Source organism: Heloderma suspectum, chromosome 5 (genome assembly GCF_057233095.1).
Source record: "Heloderma suspectum isolate Gila_16-S chromosome 5, 16-S_ref, whole genome shotgun sequence".
In the NCBI taxonomy this organism is placed as follows: domain Eukaryota; kingdom Metazoa; phylum Chordata; class Lepidosauria; order Squamata; family Helodermatidae; genus Heloderma; species Heloderma suspectum.
Genome location: NC_139462.1, coordinates 7,210,986 through 7,231,685, shown reverse-complemented (window position 1 = coordinate 7,231,685; position 20,700 = coordinate 7,210,986). Strand labels below are relative to the sequence as shown.

At 42.0% G+C, this 20,700-nt stretch overlaps 1 protein-coding gene across 6 annotated transcripts in view; it reads right to left on the bottom strand.

Annotated features, from left to right (window-relative positions):
- Positions 1–20,700, bottom strand: part of ALMS1 (ALMS1 centrosome and basal body associated protein) — a 127,341-nt gene that overhangs the window by 76,351 nt on the left and 30,290 nt on the right. For all 6 annotated transcript variants that reach the window (XR_014791934.1, XM_084855299.1, XM_084855298.1 and 3 more), the window contains exon 4: positions 2,020–2,140. Coding sequence is in view for 5 of the 6 variants with exons in the window: in XM_084855299.1 (XP_084711425.1) it covers positions 2,020–2,140 (121 nt within the window). In the remaining variant the exon portion in view is untranslated. The remainder of the gene's footprint in view (positions 1–2,019; positions 2,141–20,700) is intronic.

The window sequence follows — 20,700 nt, the reverse complement described above, 5'->3', positions numbered from 1 at the left end:
GGAAAGCAGATCCCGGTACCAATGGCATTTTGCACAAAGCAGAGGGCATTATGGGGCAGAGGGCTAGATGCCTTCCTACCCCATATGAATACAATGATCCTCAAGATGCATCTTTTAATATATGCATATCCTAGTTACTTCGAGAACTCTAGCTATCTCAATCATAGCAGCCTCTCAAGTGAGGAAGGCCATCCAATCCTGTGGGGTGAGACCCACTGGATGGTACCTTGCCATCAGGTTGACAGCACTACACTCAGAATCCCTGTCACACTGGTACATCTGAACTTGTGATCAGCTCTGACCTTCCAATAACATACAGGTGCATTTCCAAGCTGTTCTTGGTTACATCATCCAACACCCATTTCACACAAACAGCAACATACCTTATTCGGCCTGGTGGCAGGGTGATACTTCTTAATATTGTCCCTTTCTCTGGTGAAGTGGCAAGCTGAGGCTTCAAGGGCCAGTGTCACAAAGCAACAAATTTTAATATGTGTTGCTTCTGTTATCTACCTTTCTCCCCCACCCCTTTTCTGTTTTGTTGGTTTGCTGCTTTTATTATCTACTAATATTTATCTAAACATATCCTTCTCTATCGAGCTTTAAATTCCTGTTCCAATCTCATTTAGGTTCCTTGCCAATTCTTTATGTCTCAGTTTAAGTGCTATTTTGAACTGCCACTCTGTGCCTAATAAATCTGCAAGTATTCATTATTATGTTTTTATTGCAAAAGAGTGTCATTCCCTTGCTTCTTTTGATACCATTATTCCTACAGCTATTTCTTTCGATTGTCTCTTTTCAACATGTTCCTCACTGCTGATTTCCAGCTCTATCAATCCATAGTAGTTTGCCCTATGGATTCTCTTCCTGGCTACAGGAAGACTTTCCATGATAGCAATGGATGCCTGTAGGAAATCCAGCATGAGCATGGGATTTCTCTGTGTAATTGGCTGGATTCATGGGGAAAGCCATGACAGACATTCTATCCAGGTAGGGCAAATCATCAGATAAAAGCAGTCTCCCATATGGCTAAGGTAACAGGCAAACCAGTCCTTCACACTAGTAAATAAAGCAGGGGAAATGGCAAAGGAGATATATAAAGATAAACGAGACTAAGGTGATTTGGAGAAAATTCCAATTCTTAATATACTAATGACAATTCACTTACCTACTCATTAGCAGTGCGGGGCCATTTCTTGGCTTCCAGCAAACCCCTACTCATGGGAGAGAAGTAGCTCTTCTCAAGGAAGGGTTTAGGGAAGAGAAAGAGGGTAGGGTTTTCTTTCCCTTCCTGCAAAGGTTTGCCTTGCTGCTGCTGCCTTCTTCAAAAGGTGCAAGGGAAGAGAGAGAAGCCACCCCTTCTTTCAAGAAGGGGGGGTCTCTTCCCACTGGGCTTTTATGGAAGGTGCCAGTAACAGAAGGGCACTACTGGAGCTTTCTGCAAGAGTCCTAATCAGAGGAGAAGCTGGATGGTTTCTTTCCCAGGTGCTGGGTATTAGCAGGAAATGCCAGCAGCATCTTCACAGACAACTTGGGGTAAGAAACAGGAAGGGTCTCCCTCTCTTCCTGAAAAACCTCACATGCAGTAGAGAAAGTGCTCAGTCCCGTCCCCCCCGAATAAATAAGGTTTTTGCAAAAAAAAGAAAAAGAGCAGTACCATTCTGCTGCTGCCACCTCCAGCCAAGCCCAATGAGGAGATATGTCAACTCTTTTTGAAAAGCAGAGCAGCTTCTTTCCCTTTCCATGTGGCTTCTGCAGAAAGTGGCAGCAGCAGCAAAGCACTTCTCGGGTCTTCTGCAAACATCCAGCACAGCGGTACACACATTTCCCCAAGTTCTTTGTACATGCCACAGGATCTGAAGAAGAGAGCAGCTAATGGTGACCACAGATAATAATTTGGCTAGTAAGCCAAGCTAAAATTTGTGGACCCCTGGACATGATCCATGTAAATCAAACAGAAATTCACTGCATTAAACAAAGAAGCTAATAGAGTTCTGGCATGTAATAGATTTACCCCACCTCAAAGGAGCAAAATCCATTCCAGTTTGCTGAAAGAGCGTCTCATTGAAGAACGTTCGGCCTTGTGTTGAGTACGTTGTCTGCAGTGGAAGGTTGGGAGAGAGGTGACTGTCCTGAATTTCTGTCAAGATTACAAATACCATGGTGATGTGGCAAGACTGAAAAGTCATGGCTTGCTAATCAAAGTCTTACTAATGCAACTGCCCTGCCAACTGGCATGAGCTTTAAAAACCAAGTATAATCAAAAACTGTGTAACACAACAACACTGTGACTAAAAATGAATCAAACTGGAACACATAGGCTGCAGAAATGGCATATAGTGATTTTTATAAAGACCATATAATCATTAAAATAAAAATAAATTTCATAATACAACTTTAGAAAATGAGTTCAGTTCCTCCTCTTAGAAAATAGCCCCAAATGTCTTGAGAAAACATTTACATGATTACAGCCAAATATACCATACATCCTTCTTCTCTACTAAGAATCTCATTATTTTAGTGGAGAACTTATTCTATTTTTAATACCTGATAGCCAAATCAATTTAACACCTACCTATAACCTGCAATTATGCCTTTACAATGAGGTACAAACACACATGTCTAGCCTTATCTTGGCAGTTCTTATTGGCTGTTCTGCTATCTGAGGAAGGCAACAAGCTACTTAAAGAAATCCATGTTTCCATTAACTAAGCAGGCAGCAGTAATTTAAGCAGTATAAGAGAAGACTTTTTAAACCCTTAATGCCAAATAATTAGCTCCCCAAGTAGAATGATCTAATGCATAATGACAGGTCAAATGAGATGCAAATTGAAAATCAAAGAATTTCTTCTTTAAGTGAAAGCCTTAATGAAAGTATTTCTTAACTGTTTCTTTTTTAAGCAAGCAAGAGAATATTTCATTTTCTAGGGAGATCATCAAAACACTGGTACAAAAGGTAGCCTTGAATAAATACACTCACCTATCCATGGCCTATACAATTATTTCCTCAGAGAATACATTCTTTGAAATTGCCCAGGTCTTCATCATATGTCAATCTAACAGCAAAAGCCAAATTCCTACTTTATCTCTGCCCCACTACCATGTTATAGCACAATAAGTGGGGACTCAAACAAGATCAAAAGAACCAAAAGGTGCAATAATGTCAATTATAAGGCTATTGGTGCTTGTGCAGAGCAGAGCATAAATATGAAATACACAAGATATATGCCAAGGTTTATATACAAATTCAAAAACAAGACAGATCAACAAGATTTGCTGCGATATCATGCTGTCTCAAGATACTGATTTCTGACAAGGATAAAGGCAATCATGCCTAGTAAAGTCAAAACAATTAATGGTTCAACCCAAAATTGTGTAAAGTACATTTGGACAATTACAGAGCAATGATACTTGGTAAATACAATTATCTTTTTAAAGATAGTTGTGGGGAGTCATTTCTGCCAACACTCACAAAGTTTTATAAAGAGAGATCTACCCTTGCCCCAGAATTCCTCCATCCTCATGTTAAGACAGCCAGAAGGGAGACAGGACTCTCCATACAGGTTTCTAAGTCTGGGAGAAAGAAAATACATACTGCCCAGACCAGCCTCCTGCACAGCACTATAGATACAGACTGGGCTCACTTTCTCTTTCTGCCTCCCTCAATGCTGGGCAGACAGAAAGAAAATCAGCAATCCTCATTGTATTTACCCAGCTGGACTTAAAGAATGTGTCTACCTCTTTCTCTCCAGTGAAGCACGGAAAGGAAGAAGCAAGGGGAACAGCTTTTGCAAGTCTCTACTAACATCTAATGTATGGCTGTGAGAGCTGGACTATAAGGAAGGCTGAGCGCCGAAGAATTGATGCTTTCGAACTGTGGTGCTGGAGAAGACTCTTACGAGTCCCCTGGACTGCAAGGAGGTCAAATCAGTCCATCCTAAAGGAAATCAACCCTGAGTGCTCATTGGAAGGACAGATAATGAAGCTGAAGCTCCAATATTTTGGCCACCTAATGCGAAGAGAAAACTCCCTGGAAAAGACCCTGATGCTGGGAAAGACTGAAGGCCAAAGGAGAAGGGGACAGCAGAGGATGAGATGGCTAGATAGCATCACGGATGCAATGAATATGAACTTGAGCACGCTCCGGGAGAGAGCGCAGGACAGGAAGGCCTGGCGTGCTATGGTCCATGGGGTCACGAAGAGTCGGACACGACTGAACGACTGAACAACAACAACAACTAACATCTTCAGTGTTGGAAATGGCCATCTTCTGAATCCTCCAGAGCCGCTTTATTCGTTAGGCCAGTGTTTCCCAAACTTCTGCTAGACAAGCCATACTTTTGTCCTGAATAAAAGCTGGCGGAAGGCATCACACCCAAATGTTTACTTACACTCTCTGAAAGGATAATTGTTGTTGTTGTTCAGTCGTTCAGTCGTGTCCGACTCTTCGTGACCCCATGGACCATAGCACGCCAGGCCTTCCTGTCCTGCGCTCTCTCCCGGAGCGTGCTCAAGTTCATATTCATTGCATCCGTGATGCTATCTAGCCATCTCATCCTCTGCCGTCCCCTTCTCCTTTTGCCTTCAGTCTTTCCCAGCATCAGGGTCTTTTCCAGGGAGTTTTCTCTTCGCATTAGGTGGCCAAAATATTGGAGCTTCAGCTTCATTATCTGTCCTTCCAAAGAGCACTCAGGGTTGATTTCCTTTAGGATGGACTGATTTGACCTCCTTGCAGTCCAGGGGACTCGTAAGAGTCTTCTCCAGCACCACAGTTCGAAAGCATCAATTCTTCGGCGCTCAGCCTTCCTTATAGTCCAGCTCTCACAGCCATACATTACTACTGGGAAAACCATAGCTTTGATTAGACGGACCTTTGTCGGCAAGGTGATGTCTCTGCTTCTTACTATGCTGTCTAGGTTTGCCATAGCTTTCCTCCCAAGGAGCAAGCGTCTTTTAATTTCATGGCTACAGTCACCGTCTGCGGTGATCTTGGAGCCCAAGAAAGTAAAATCTGTCACTGCTTCCATTTCTTCCCCTTCTATATGCCAGGAAGTGATAGGGCCAGATGCCATGATCTTAGTTTTTTAATGTTGAGTTTCAAACCAGCTTTTGCACTCTCCTCTTTCACCCTCAACAAGAGGCTCTTGAGATCCTCTTCGCTTTCTGCCATTAGGGTGGTATCGTCTGCATATCGGAGGTTGTTGATAATTCTCCCGGCAATCTTAATTCCGATCTCTGATTCATCCAACCCGGCATTTCTCATGATGTACTCTGCATATAAGTTAAATAAGCAGGGTGACAATATGCAGCCTTGTCGTACTCCTTTCCCAATTTTGAACCAATCGGTTGTTCCATCTCTGGTTCTTACTGTTGCTTCTTGACCCTCGTACAGGTTTCTCAGGAGACAGGTAAGGTGGTCTGGTACTCCCATCACTTTAAGAATTTGCCACAGTTTGTTGTGATCCACACAATCAAAGGCTTTAGCGTAGTCAATGAAGCAGAAATAGACATTTTTCTGGAATTCTCTTGCTTTCTCCATGATGCAGCGAATGTTGGCGATTTGATCTCTAGTTCCTCTGCCTCTTCGAAACCCAGCTTGTACTTCCGGTAGTTCTCGGTTCGCATACTGCTGAAGCCTAGCTTGTAGGATTTTGAGCCCCCCCCCCGCCGCCATTTCCACACAAGTCACTGTTCTAAGCACACTTCCTGCTTGGAATGAGGCAAGTACAGAGCAGTGGCACATGCAGAGACTCAACTGGCAGCCTCCTGCAAGGACAGGTAATTCTATTGTATCTCTGAAATGGGAGTGACTGGATAATCCAGTTGCATCAAGTACAGAAATACAGCAGAAGCCAATTAGGAAGAGGTAAAGCCAGAATAGTGTATCATGCAAGCAGCCTCCTCTGTGTTTTGAGACTGGTCTCAAAGGTGCCTTTCATTAATTCCTTGTAGCACAGTAGCATGCCCTGGCCCACAGTGTAGGAGTTGCTGTTCTAGATAATGATCCAGGGTGAGAAATATATTTTACTGAATAGGGCATAGTAGTATGCGTGGAGATGTAACATTTCTGAAAATTTTGGAACTGTGAAAAAATCTCCCTTTTTAAAAATTGTTAATTTGGGGAAAAATTGCAAAATATGTAATGCTTATTGTAATAGTATTCTTTACAGATCTGAAGTCACTTTATTACTTTAGGAACATAACAGGTTTTATATATAACTTGGTTTTCTCATAAAATAATCAATAAAAATGAAAAACATTTAAAAGTAAACTCAGTAAACTTGTAATTATTATCTGAATAAACTATACTTTTACATTTAATATACCAAACATGATAATTCTATGAGCAAACAAATTATACATAATACATTTTAGGTTCCTTTTCTATCTCTGACCAGAGGTAACTTCAGCAAATAGTCTCTGAAACATATGAATCATCCTAAAAACCAGAGGAAGCAGGAAGAGCTGCAGGCAGAGAAAGACCAGTGTATTAGCATCTGCTTCTGTTTGTGAGGAATTGTTTGGGGTAGAATTTAGGGAAATCTGATCGAAAGGAAAAGCTTTTGAGAGCTTGTTTAGCTGTGGAAGATTCTTTAGGGGAGGCTGGAACAGAATGGTCAGCAAGCATACTTAATTTAGGATCCTTTAAGCAATTTCAACCTATTATTTAAACAGTGACATTTTATTCCAATTTGTAAATAGCTCCCCTTAATAAACATATTTTTGTTCATTTTGAAAAAATGTCTTTAGTGGTGGTGTGAATTCCATGCCTACACCACAGGAACCAGCCTACTGAGTTTCCTTTTAGGTATAGAGGTTGTTTTGGTGGCAGCAGTTCAAAGTTTTATAGCTGAGGCAGCATTCCCTAATTATGAGATCTAATAGAGAACTTTATTAAAAACTGTGGCAGTGAGTTCCACAGTCCCAAGCCTCTTTTTTTAAAGGAACAAAGATGGGTTAACTCACACATTGTTCCATTGCTTGTGATGGCAATAGCGGGATAACCTATGTTTTTCTCACATGTGGCTTTTAGAACTACATTCACTGACTACTACAGCATCTAACCAGAACAAGTCCAGAATCACAGGACTCTGTAGGAATGTACATTTTCTTCACAGATTACTCTAGTCACATGCTGGGAAACTGAGAGTGACGTGGAGCATCCCTAATGTCTATTGGTAAAAGATACATTACATCAATAATTTTAATAAGGAATGGAAGAAATAAAACTATCCTGGGATTTTAAAAAATGTAAATCTTAAAGAATGAGAAAATACATGTATTTTAAAAGTACAGACTGTCAGAGGCTCATTTTTCTTGTGTGAGGTGTGAAGTCCTGGAACTAAACAGAAATATTCGGGGGAAAAATGTTTTTTTCTGTTCCACCCCCCACCCCTGGACCTTTTTTATTTTAACTGTTTTTCCAAAAAAAAAGGGGGGGGGAATTGGATTATTAAATACCTTATTTCAGAATCTTAAGTAAAATGTTAAAGATGTGTTCACATATTGCTACCTGCCTTTTACTCCCCCAAAATTATTTCTAAATATATATATAAGAAAACATTAATAGGAAGATTTGAGGTGTAAATGTTTTGAAAATTTTGATTAAACATTCCCTCCCATGGCTTCAAGACTTCAGGGGCTGGGGGGCTCCCTACCTACCTGGAGGTATCTGGACCTCAAAGATGGTCCATGCCTCCTTGAGGGATGGTGAGGTCCCTGCACCTTTGAAGGAAACAGTGGTGAGGCCCCTGTTGAAGAAACCAAACTTAAATCCTATGGTTTCGATTAGCTACCACCCAGCGTCGAATTTGCTATTCTTGTGTAAGGTGCTGGAGTACATAAAGCACTGCCTCAACTCCAGGCAGAGTTGGATGATATTGATTAGTTAGATCCATCCCAATCAGTTTTCAGACCTGATTATGGGATGGAAACCGTTTTGGTTGTCCTGGTTAGTCTGTAGGGTGCTGCTAGGTTCTATCCTGTCATCCAAGCTTTTTAACATCTATATGAAACCACTAGGGAAGTAATCTTGAAGTTTGGGCTGAAATGTTGTCAGTTTTTTATTTGTTTTTATTTATTTATTCATAATATTTATATACCGCTTAATATTAAAAAAATCTCTAAGTGGTTCACATACAATAGTAAAAATCACATTCAAATACAATATTAAGACACTATTAAAAGCAATTTCAATTGAAACAAAACAAATAAATTTAAAATAACACTATTAAAAACAATTTTGAAACTACAGTAACAATACAAAACAATACAAGAAGCAGTAAGATGGTGCAGCATATCATCAATTGCAATTATTCAGAAGCCAAAGGCAGCCTTGGTGAACAAGGAAAAAGTCCAGGAGGCATTTGAAACATATCAGATGTTCTGCCTCCCAAACTGCACGGGAAGGGTTTTCCAGAGTGTTCGTTTCAGTAGTTTTTTAGAGTATTAATTTCAGTAGTTTCTGACAAGGCCGTTTTTTTAGAAGGTAGTGCTGAAAATGTCAAATGTGTATTTATATATGAAACCAAGCACTGGGAGAATTTATGTGGCAACCAGAGAAAGGGCCCTTTAATAGTGAAATCCTGAATTTGGTATGCCTTTCCCTTTCTGAGGTGCCTACATTGTCATTTACAGGTGTCCACAAATGCTGGCTCACCTATGGTAGTCCACATTTTTTCCAACCAGCCAACTGTGAACTTCTATTCCACTATGATACTGCAACAATACTCCATGTATTCTAAGAAATCTAAATGAAGAATTGTGCATACAAAAAAACCAGTTCTACCAAGAACATGGAATAAAAAAATAATTCTGTGGACAGAGGGTTTGTGATCTAGCTTGTAAAATTGAATCTGAGAAGCAGACTATCCTATTAAAACTTATGCCAAAAGAAGTTACACATAAAACAAAACAAACTGTGCTGGTCCATAAGAAACATTCTAAAATCCACATTCAGGCAATACTTTTATTAGGTTCCGCAAAAATGCAGAAAATTGTGGGAAATTGTGTTTGAGATCTCTTCATCAAGCAAGATGTTACAAAAAAAGGGCAGAAGGGAGGTGGAGAAGAGTAAGAAGGCTAATGATGTTAAAGTCATGACATCTACATGGTCAGAGTCTTAAAATGGAGGGCAGGAGGAGGTGGCAAAGACAAAAATGGAATAGACTGTACTGGGTGTCGTGTAGGTGACACCTAGGACACTTGGGACAAATAAACACTTAATGGCTGATTCCCTCCCCTCCCCCCATTTTTAAAAATATAAACGCCAGTTGTTACTCAGATTTTTCTCCAACCTTAGGCAAAACACACAGGTCCCTTGGTATGCAGAGATCAAAAGCAAAGAGAAACAGCAGTTTTTATATTTGCAAAACTGGAGATTAATCTTGCACTGGGTAAGTAAAGTCAATAGATGCAATCACAACCAACAGATTGTGTTACCTAGTGGTTGGAAGGAGGATAATGCTAAAAGAGTAAAGTTCCATCTTCAGGTGGTAGATACTCGGGATGGAAGAACTGGCTCACTAAGATTCTTTGAACTTCACTTCCAAATTCGGTTTGCCTCGCTTCCATTTTTATTTCCAACCTGCTACCCGCAGCCTCCTCCATTCAGCTCCTCCTCAGCCGCCAAGCCACGCCACCGCCTCCTCCCCACTCCGACAACAACTCCCACCCCCTACTCTGGTATGCAGATGATACTCAGCTCTACCTCTCGTTTTTACTTACATGTCCGAAGGAGGCTGTGGAACTCCTGAACCAGACTCTGGAGGCTGTTTTGGGGTGGCTGAGGCTGAACAAACTGAGACTTAATCCAGACAAAACAAAGCTATTGTGGGCTGGGAAACCGCTTCTCTGCATGGAGGTTTACAAGTGATCTTAGATGGGGTTGCAATCCCCCTAAAAGACCTCAAGTGTATAGCATGGGAGTGTTCCTGAGCTCTGTGCTAACTGGGGACGTTCAGCTGGCTGCAATATTCAGGAGTGCATGTTACCAGCTTAGGCTAGCATGCCAGCTGCAGCCCCATCTGGAGATAACCTTGCCTCAGTTATCCATGCAGCAATGATATCCAGGCTGGACTACTGTAATACACTGTATATGGGGCTGCCTTTGAAGAAGGTCCAGAAAGGTTCAGAAACTTCACCTGATGCAGGAATTGTTGGTGGGGGCAAGGCAGTTGGATTATTTAATACCTATACTGGATCTGCTGCATTGGTCACTGGTGCATTTCCAAACCCAATTTAAAGTGCTGGTTTTGGCTTTTAAAGTCGTAAACAATTTGGGACCAAAAGTGCTTAAAGGGCTGCCTTCACTTGTATCAGCCTGCTCGTACTTTAAGATTATCAACACAGGTTCTTCTGCATGCCTACATTTGAGAGCAGTTAAATGGGCAAATACATGAGAGGCCTTTTCTGCAGTGGCCCCACACCTCTGCAATGGGTTGCAATTGGAGGTCCATCAGTCCCCATCATTGCAGGCTTTTAAGGAGGCCTTGAAGACTCATTCGTTTTCCCTGGCCTTTTCCTGATTATGTTCTATTGGACTGTTCTGGGTTTTTACTTGCAGTTGTGTTTTAGATTTTATTGCTGTTGATTTTATTAATTTTAGCTGCTTTTACTGTTAGGAACTTTTTTGTGTAAGCTGGGTGGGCTCTTCTCCTGAAAAAAAATCCACTTCCTTTAACCCCAACATCTTCCCAAATAATCAAAAAGACCTTTGAAAATATATAAGCACAGAAGCAAAATTATGCAAATTGGCTTACTTTTCATAATACATCCTTGTATTATGTGGAATTCCTTGGTGAAGAATTTGAATTTTTCAACCCATAGTAGATAGACTGGAACCAAAAAGCCAGAAATAGCAATGCTGTGAACATGCCACTGTTTCCAAGGCTTGGAAAAGGCTTAAATAACCATGTATTGTGTTTGTAGTTTCCCAGCAACCAGGTTGCAAGTAAGAAAAAGCATCAGAAACAAAAGGTCCTATTCTTCTCTTTCCCAGTATTTATGGGAACAAATGCCCCTTCTGCAGTATTCTCTCTTCATCCAGAAAAACACTTAATACCCTCTATTATTGTTTGCACTATCTACAAAATCAACACTTAAAAATAAGGGGCATAAAGAATATTATTAAATACAAATTTCAGTTGGTTGTTCAAAGTTACAAATGCTTAATGCAACAGAGACTCTGGCACCTCAAAAGCATAATGAATTCGTTGTGACACAAAAATTTCAGGCAGTGACTAACGAAAAGATGTTGGAGTCAGCTCAGATAGCTCAATGAGAATGTCAGCCCAGTATCCAGCAGTTGCAAAAATGGTAAATTCCATCCTATTGATTATTAGGAAAGGAATCCTAATGAGTGTGAAACACTCGTGTTGGACCTCATGGCCCTTTGGTCTCCAACAGGGATCTTATGTTCTAACAAATGGAGCATGACAGTGGGGCTGCTTACATGACATGGCAGCCAAATCATGGGTTATTTAACCCCATCGTATCCTTCTGGGATGACTGCCTGAGCTGGGAGTGGGAGGCACTGCACTGCCATTTTGCTCGTCCCCATGGATTCTCCAGTATGGAGTGCCACAGGGGCAGTTCTGTCCCCCATGCTATTTAACATCTACATGAAACCAGTTGAATGCAGTCATCCAGAGTTTTGGGGTGCATTGTCATCAGTATGCTGATGACTCGCAGCTCTATTTCTCCTTTCCATCTTCAGGTGAGGCCATGGATGTGCCAAATCGGTGCCTGGCTGTGACAATGGACTGGATGAGGGCTAATCAACTGAAACTCAATCCAGACAAGACTGAGATGCTGTTGGTGGGTGGTTCTTCTGACAGGATGGAGGGTGCTCAACCTGTTCTGGATGAGGTTGCACTCCCCCTGAAGGGGCAGGTTCGTAGCTTGGGGGTTCTCCTTGAGCCATCTTTGTCACTTGAGGATCAGGTGGCCTCAGTGGCACCAAGTGCCTTCTAACAAATTTGGTTGATGGCCCAGCTACGCTCCTACCTGGACAGGGATAACCTGGCTTCAGTTGTCTATGCTCTGGTAATCTCCAAATTAGATTACTGCAATGCACGCCACGTGGAGCTGCCGTTGAAGACGGTTCAGAAACTGCAGCTCATGCAAAATGCAGTGGCCAGACTGATAATGGGGACCAGAAGGTCTAAACATATAAGGCCAACTCTGGCCTGTTTGGACTGGCTGCCTGTATGTTTCTGAGCCTGATTCAAGGTGCTGGTTTTAACCTATAAAGCCTTACTTGGCTTGGGACCACAAAACCTGACAGAGCACCTCTCCCGACACGAACCTACCCATATACGACACTCAACATCTAAGGCCCTCCTATGGCTGCCTACACTGAGAGAAGCTCGGAAGACAGCAACAAGGGAGAGGACCTTTTTGGTGGTGGCCCTCAAGTTACGGAATGATCTCCCCAACGAGGCCTGCCTGACGCCAACATTGTTATTTTTGGCGCCAGGTTAAGACCTTTCTCTTCTCCCAGGCATTCAGCAGTATATGATAAGTGTTTAATCGATCCTGGAATGCCTTATGGTCACAGTTGTTTGAAGTTGTTTTAGATATATGTTTCTTTTGTGTATATTGTTTTTATGTAAATGGTTTTTAATCTGTGTATATTGTATTTTTAATGTTTTTAATCTTTGTAAACTGCCCAGAGAGGTCCAGCTATTGGGCAGTATAGAAATGCAATAAATACAACAACAACAACCACCGCCACCCATGGCAAGGCTGTGGTGCTTATGGGGTGCATGCGGCCACCATTTTGAATATGCAACCCCTGCTCAGGGGCTGTAGTATCATGCAAATCTGGTGAACGTGGCTTATGCGAGGGTTAAACAGCCCTTGTATAACCCATGGTCTGTTTTAGGATTAGGCAAGGGTTGTTTACCCCCCCACTTGCCAGGTTGACACAACATGACAACCCCTTGCATGGGGGTTGTACATGCAATTTGGCACCAACACACACCATGGCTCATCATAAGTTAAATACCCCACATTGAGCTGCAGTGTGTTGTCCATGCATGCAAACATGGTGGATGCTAGGCAATAGCTGGAAGACATAACGCATTTCTTCTCTTCGTAAGACAAGTAGACCTACATAGGGTGCTCCCAATAAAATTCTCATTCAGACAAGAATTTTTTACAAGGTGTGGTAAGAACTCATAATAATAGTGTGGGAGGGGGAAAGCCTAAGTGGCAGCCTCAGCCAATGCTGTCTGTTGCAAATGTTTCCCAATTTTTGTCCCGTATAAAGCAGCTATTGGTAGCGAGCATCATTTGATCAAGTGTTCTGAACTGAAGTACAATGATGAAATGTTGCTTCCATTTGTACAAAAGAATTACAGTGCCCCTTACATTTTGGAATTTTATCAGCACCTGCAGGAGTGGATACTGAAAGACCCAAACCATAACATTACAAGTCAATCCTTCAAATGTCACAAAGATTGAACACATGCCTCTTTTTCATGCATTCTGTACTTTGTCGGCCTTGAAAATAGATATTTTTCAGGCTAATTTCCAGAATTAAATGGGCTAGACCACTGGGCCTCAAACATTTTTACAAAGGGGACTTACATGTCACTTCCAACCACTGATCTTGGAGTGAAGTCACCTGAGGCCCTTTTACTAAATTGTTCACAATTACCAACACTGGCAAGTCTGACAACCTGCCCCAAAAGCAACCCAGAATTTCAGCAGGTATGTATCGAAGAGCTCTTTGTTGGAGCAGGGTGAGGGAAGAGAGGAAGCAAGCATTCAGTCTACAGATCTGCCACCTGAAATTAGACATAAGCCTTTAGATTGTGAGCCTGTGGACAGGACTGGTCTCTTTTAATCCACCCAATATTAGAAATAATATAATAAGCCAACTATTAATTACACAAATATAGTAATATTATTAGGAGTTACACTTGAAGACCTCATTTTATATTGGCTGAAAATAAAGTTTTGCTTTCCTCTAGGAAACAACAAAGTCATCATCACCCCAAATTCTGCTGCCTGTCATAATTTTGAGACACATTTGAGTTTTGTGGTGAGACATCTTAGATGGCTGCTGATCAAAGCAGCAAGTGACACCAATCCCACCATCTCTGGGTGCCTTGTGCAAAAAAGAGCAATTCCTCCCACTGTCGATTCTGAAGGTCATCTTCCTCTTCCCCGCTAAATTTACTGAGCAAGCAAACCTTGCAGATCCTGAATCATCTTACAATCTGCTGCTGAGAGGTCTCAAGGCCAAAATGAGACTGCTGTGTGCTGAACATTTAGAGATGGAGGCAAAAAAACAATCAAAGACTTCTTTTCTGACAATTCACTTTGTTAGCATTATTACTATTAAGAAATACATTTTCAAAAACATTGTAGAGGGTGCTTTACAGTCATTCACAACAAACACTTTTAGGAAATGAAAGAGAGCAAAAAATACCTATCCCAGTATTTTAGAAAATACTTCCACATAAATTAATTAAGAAGCTTCACTAACCCTGTTGACACAAGGAACAGATTACAAAATCATCTAATATACACATTACAAGCAAAGTCCAATGAATGGACAATGGAAAGTATTCTCTGTGGAGTGGGGTACTGGGTTGTCTGTACTGACAAGACAGAAGTGAATGGGACATATAGAGCAAAGGGGAATTGAAGCGTACAGTTCCACTCATTTCATCATCATCATCATCATCATCATCATCGTGATCACTCATGACCGAGTAAGATTGTCTTCCAAGAGTAGACTCTTAACAGTGGGTCTGCAGGTGGCTGTAAAGGCTGATTCTGGATCTACACCGTCTCCCACAGTGAGGACATAGGTTTCCAGGTGGAAGGCGATCACGGTGAGGGTTTGCTTGACATGCCTTCTGTTGAGCTCATTTCTCCCTTTTGCCCTGTACTTTTGCTTCTTCAAAGTCCATAGCGCCTTTAATATAGGCTGACCTCCAGTTGGGACGCTCATGGGTTAGAGCTTCCCAGTTCTCAATGCTTATGTTACATTTTCTTAGATTAGCTTCCGTTTTCCATTCATAAGTTGGGAATAAAGTAGCTGCTTTGGGAGACGATGGTCAGGCATTCGAACAACATGGCCGGTCCAGCGAAGTTGATGTTGGAGAATCATAGTTTCAACGCTGGTGATCTTTGCTTCTTCCAGTACACTGACATTAGTCCATCTGTCTTCCCAAGTAATTTGCAGAATTTTTCGGAGGCAGCGTTGATGGAATCTTTTGAGAAGTTGGAAGTGGCGTTTATAGATGGTCCATGTTTCACAGGCGTACAGTAAGGTCGGTGGTACAATGGCTTTGTAAACAAGCATTTTAGTCTCCCTGTGAATGTCCCGATCCTTGAACACTCTACACTTCATCTGGGAGAATGCTACACTCACAGAGCTCAGGCGATGCTGAATTTCAGCGTCAATGTTGGCTTTTGTGGAGAGATGGCTGCCAAGATAAGAAAAGTGATCAACATTTTCCAGCATCACACCATTAAGCTGGATTGATGGCACTATAGAGGGATTGGTTTGTGCTTGCTGGTAAAGCACTTTGGGTTTTTTGATGTTAAGCGAGAGGCTGAGCTTTTCATACGCTTCTGCGAAGATGTTTAGGATAGTTTGGAGATCTTCCTCTGAATGCACGCAGATTACGTTATCATCAGCATACTGAAGTTCTATGACAGAGGTTGTAATTACCTTATTTTTTGCTTTCAGCCTACTGAGATTAAAAAGATTTCCATCTGTTCGATATATGATTTCTACACCAGTGGGAAGTTTCCCTTCAACAAGGTGTAGAATCATAGCGATAAAGATAACGAATAAGGTTGGAGCAATGACGCGTCCCTGTTTAATGCCTGATCCCACTTTGAATCGATCACTTTGAGAGCCATTGTTATCCAAAATTGTTGTCGTCATGGAGGAGCCGCAAGATGTTCACAAATTTATTAGGACATCCAGTTTTCAGAAGGATGGTCCAGAGAGCAGTTCGGTTTACAGTGTCGAAGGCCTTAGTCAGATCAATAAACGCCATGTACAAAGGTTGGTTTTGCTCCCTGCATTTTTCTTGGAGCTGTCGTGCAGTGAAGATCATATCCACTGTCCCCCTGGAGGGGCGGAAGCCATTTTGGGATTCAGGGAGGATATCTTCTGAGATAGATAGAAGGCGGTCTGCAAGGATCCTTGCCAGGATTTTACCAGTGAATACTGTTGTGAATACCCAGAATCATTATCATCCCAGCCACACTATTTGGCATTTGCCTACTCCTCTTGGGCGAGCAGCACTGTTCATGAACTGCACCACCATTCCTTCTCCCTCCACTGGCCTCTCCTCATAACCTCCACCATGAGCTGCCCCACCCCACCCCTACACTTTCATGCCCCCCTCTTTTCCTCCATTACAGCAACTCCTGCTCTCTGGCCGCACCATTTAGCACTGTACGTATGTTCTTCCACTCTCTTACTCAAAGCTCTGAATGGTCTGTATTTTAATGACTGGAGTGAGAGAAAGGAAAAGAGCCTAAATGCGGCTGCTATAGCAAGACAGAAGTAATATTGAGATGATTCACACACCAGCAAGATATCAAGGCTGAGGAACAATAAGGCAATGGAGACTAAGAAAAGCACCATCCTTACCAACTGACTTACCCTCCCCTCCCATTTCATTGCAGATCACATTCACAGGCTTTGTCAGATAAAATTGCAATACAGTTAAGAAGGGAAAAGTCATTAAGAAGAATTCTATAGAGCTGTGGAAACTGATGCTTCATTCAACAGTAAATAGCTTCCCTTGCTGGGTAGCAGTATTGAACGAGCCACACTGTTTACAAGCATGCTAGAGTGGGTGTGGGAGGGAATGCTGCCACCTTTTTACACCAGAACTCTCAAGATGCTAGGTAATGCAAAAATGTACAAAGACCAGCTTACAATATATCCTGCTCTGGCCTACACATCTGAACCTGCTCTGGCCTACACATCTGAACCTGCTCTGGCCTACGCATCTGAATGTGATTCCCAGTTGCATACATTTTCTCTCCACATCAGTTGATATATTCCCCAACTAAAACAAAATGTGTCCATGTCATTGCCCTGAGCTATTTGGAGAAAGGGTGAAATATTAAGAAAATAAACTATTCGGGTTCATACAGTCAGTCATTTTGCTGCTCATATACAGTTGCCAGCACTGCTAATCACCAGAGCAGACAGAGGATGATCAGGTTTGTTACTACAGAGAAGAACTAACATTTACAGCTCCACAAGCACAGCAAGGAAATTGCGCTCCATGTTCTAGTTCAAATCAACTGAAATGTTTAACTGGCCATTATGAAATTCCAACTCTGTGAGCAATATTCATTGAACCATCCAGTACCTCAGCAGTCACAATTGGAAATTCAAGCCTGCCAATGACTACATGCGAAAGCTGAACTGAGAGCAGAAGCTGCCACCAGAAGTCAGAATATGAAGCGGCAGGGACTGTAGGTGGTATATTGCTTGCAATGTCTCCCCCCCTCCATTTCTAAAATGTCTGACTGCTACAAAGTGTACTATATGATTCAAATATAACTCCCTTAGTCATAGTATAATATTTTTTTCCATATGTTGTTTTTAGCAGTTTCAGTTCTTAGTGTTTGTTACATCTATTTTAATTCTCCTGTTACCTACCTTGACCTTTGGGATGGTGCATACTATTAAATAAAAAATATGGCCAAGATCCAAAGTAGCATGCGCAAACTTCCCTATGTACACAGGGCTTTTCAGCTCCCCTCTTCTAGCAGCTGCCCGAGTACCCACCAACCCCAAAGGTCAGGGCTCTCCAACCTAGCATCCCTTGAAGTGGCTGCTGCTGGATGGAAATAAAGATCAGACACTCTTCAACACTGTGCATGCAGAAGCAATTTTCATGTGCACACAGAACTCTGTAGATCCCATCCCAAATGTAGGACATTCTCAAACTGCTTGCCTGTCCCTCATGGAGAGGCAAAGATGAAGCTGAGAGAAGCCAAAGTATTTGTCAGGATCTTGTAGCCTGGCTCTCATTTGTGCACTTCAAGAGCTGCTTGTACATGGATGGGGATTGAACTACAAGAACAATAGCTGAAAACCTGTAAACGGAAGGCATGGAAGAACTTCAACATCTTGCACATGGCACATAATAAATAAGACCAGAACTTTTTATCATATGTGCGCATGTGTGTACACACACACACACACACACACACACAGTAAGAAACTACACTTTACATTCATGCTAATTAACTACAGAAAGAAGAGCTTTTCTGTGCTTGGGAAACCTAAAAAAAAAATAACATTGTGCAATTATTGAACTTCTAGAGAGGTAGCGATGTCCATCTGTTACTGTAAAAACAAAGAGCCCTGTAGTCTTCCTTGCTTACAAGTAGCCCCCTAACCTAAAACAGGTACTCACCAGCCACAGGCTACACAGTAAACACAAACACAGGGATCAGATCTTGAAACAATCCCAGATGACAACTCTGCTCCAATATCCGCCCTGGCAATGCTATCACTGGACCTAACAGCATCAGTCACGGCATCAAGGGTTCATTTTTGCGTTTATCTTCCAGCATGATATATGCTGACACCTGCCAACAGTGCCATTCGGCTTTGTATATGGGACACGAAAGAATAAATGGACACAAATCTGACAACAGAAAGGACACATAGAAACAAACTGGAGAACACTTCAATCTCCTTGGACACTGCTGCTACCAACCTGAAAGTTGCCATTTTCCAATAGAGGGAGACTCTGGCTGGAATTAGATGAATTCAGACTAATAATGACATTTGATTCCATTTGTTTCGGTCTGAATAGAGACAACTGTTTCCTGTCCAGGTGTTAATTTACTCAGTCATGCTAAGATGATTTTGTTACCACAGATTAATTCTTTGGTGGATACTCATTGTGTTTATTTTGTATACAGATAAGCTCTCATTAAATTGTCTCAGACTGCATTTCAGTGTCATCTAAGGCCAACTTTTACCACTGTTTCCTCTGCACTCAATTAGGCAACTATCAAAGTAGTCAACTAACTCTGGAGTAAGTCAGAAGGAATGAATGCAGGCAAGGCTGTTCTGACTCCACATTAAGTAGTCATTCAGAACCTAAGAGCACTGTCCACCAGATTATTTTCCAAGTACCACCTACATGATTTTCGCACAGAACAATCCTTATAGGTCACCAAGTTGCCAATGTCATATATAAACATGGGTTTATATTGTAACAGGACGGCAAATGCTGACCTGCTGTTGGCATGACTCTAGATCAGGAGCAGGAAACTGTCTTGGCCAAGGGGCTGGAACTGCACATGGGACACCCCTGGAGAACCAGAGGACATCAAGGGGAAAGGCCCTGTCTCCCCAAACCCCGCCCCCTACATCAGTCCCTAGCTCAGCGCTGCAAAAAGGTCTGCATTTCTAAACTCTGAAAATCCAGCTCTATTCTCCATCAGTGACCAGAACTAAAAGCTGGGGCTCTGCAGGGTAGAGGACAGGGTCTGGCAAAGGAGTTGGCAGGCTGGATGGGGAATCTCTGAGCATATTTGGCTCAGGCGCAGGAAGTTCCTCATCCTTGCCATAGATTAACATAAACCAGCCTTCCCCAAGCTGGAGCCCTCCAGATGTTTTGGACCGATTCCCATCAGCCCCAACCAGCATGGCCAATGGTAAGAAATGCTGGGAGCTGTAATCCAAAACATTTGGAGGGCAGCAAATTGGGTCAGGCTGATATAAACCGAGGCAGTTTCGGATTGGTAAAAAATAGTTGATAGGAATTCAAAATCTAGAAATGTGGATGAAGTCACTGGGTCTTCACAAATGCTGTGGCTAGGCATTTTACCAGCTTCAGCTTATTCACCAACTATGTTCCTGTCTGGAAAAGGCATGTGATATAATGTCTGGATGTAACAGTCAATAGTAATTTCACCTCACTCTTTATTCTCTGAGATGGTCCTCTGAGCCCAGTTTATCTGTACCGTCTGAAGGGTCTGTCCTTATACCCACCTTGTGTTCTTGTTATTCCATAAGGAAGGATCCCTGCAACCAAGAGTCTGGCAGCTAAGGACCTAAACTATAAGTAAGTGCCATCTTTCCAAAAGCTAGTAGCTGTTACATAAATAGGTGGATTTTAGAAGCTGTAGCTTCCACAATTCTAAAAGGTGAAGAGGAGCTACATTTCCTTGAATTCTCCTGTCTGTGTTTAAGGAAAACATTTTAGATTTTTCTGTACAATTCTGAAGATGAAAGAAGCACCCATTCTTCAATAAAGTTCAAACATTTACCACAATAGCTAAATAGTATTTACTAGAAAAGCTACAGAAGAGCACATACTCAAGCTGGCATGCATATGAACTCCATCCTCTTGAGGCCCTTAAGGGAGAAAAGCAATCTAGAAGTTATTTGGCCTTACCATATGTTAACAACTGAAAGCTGAGGAGGTACATAAGGGAGATCACTTGTTGGTGAGGGAGGGTTCTGGTAAAGTTCAAGAGGTCTGTATATAGAACAACAGGAAGAGGAGTAAGATCAAGCTAACTTATATCGGCCAGTATGACATGACTAGATGCCATTAGAGGGCCCAGACTCCATTTCAGGAGCTTGTAAAGTCAGCCTTACTTGATATGGTATATGTTTAATTCCTTGTGTTAGAATCAAGTCTGTCTGACAAACTCTCTCTCACACACAAAGCACAT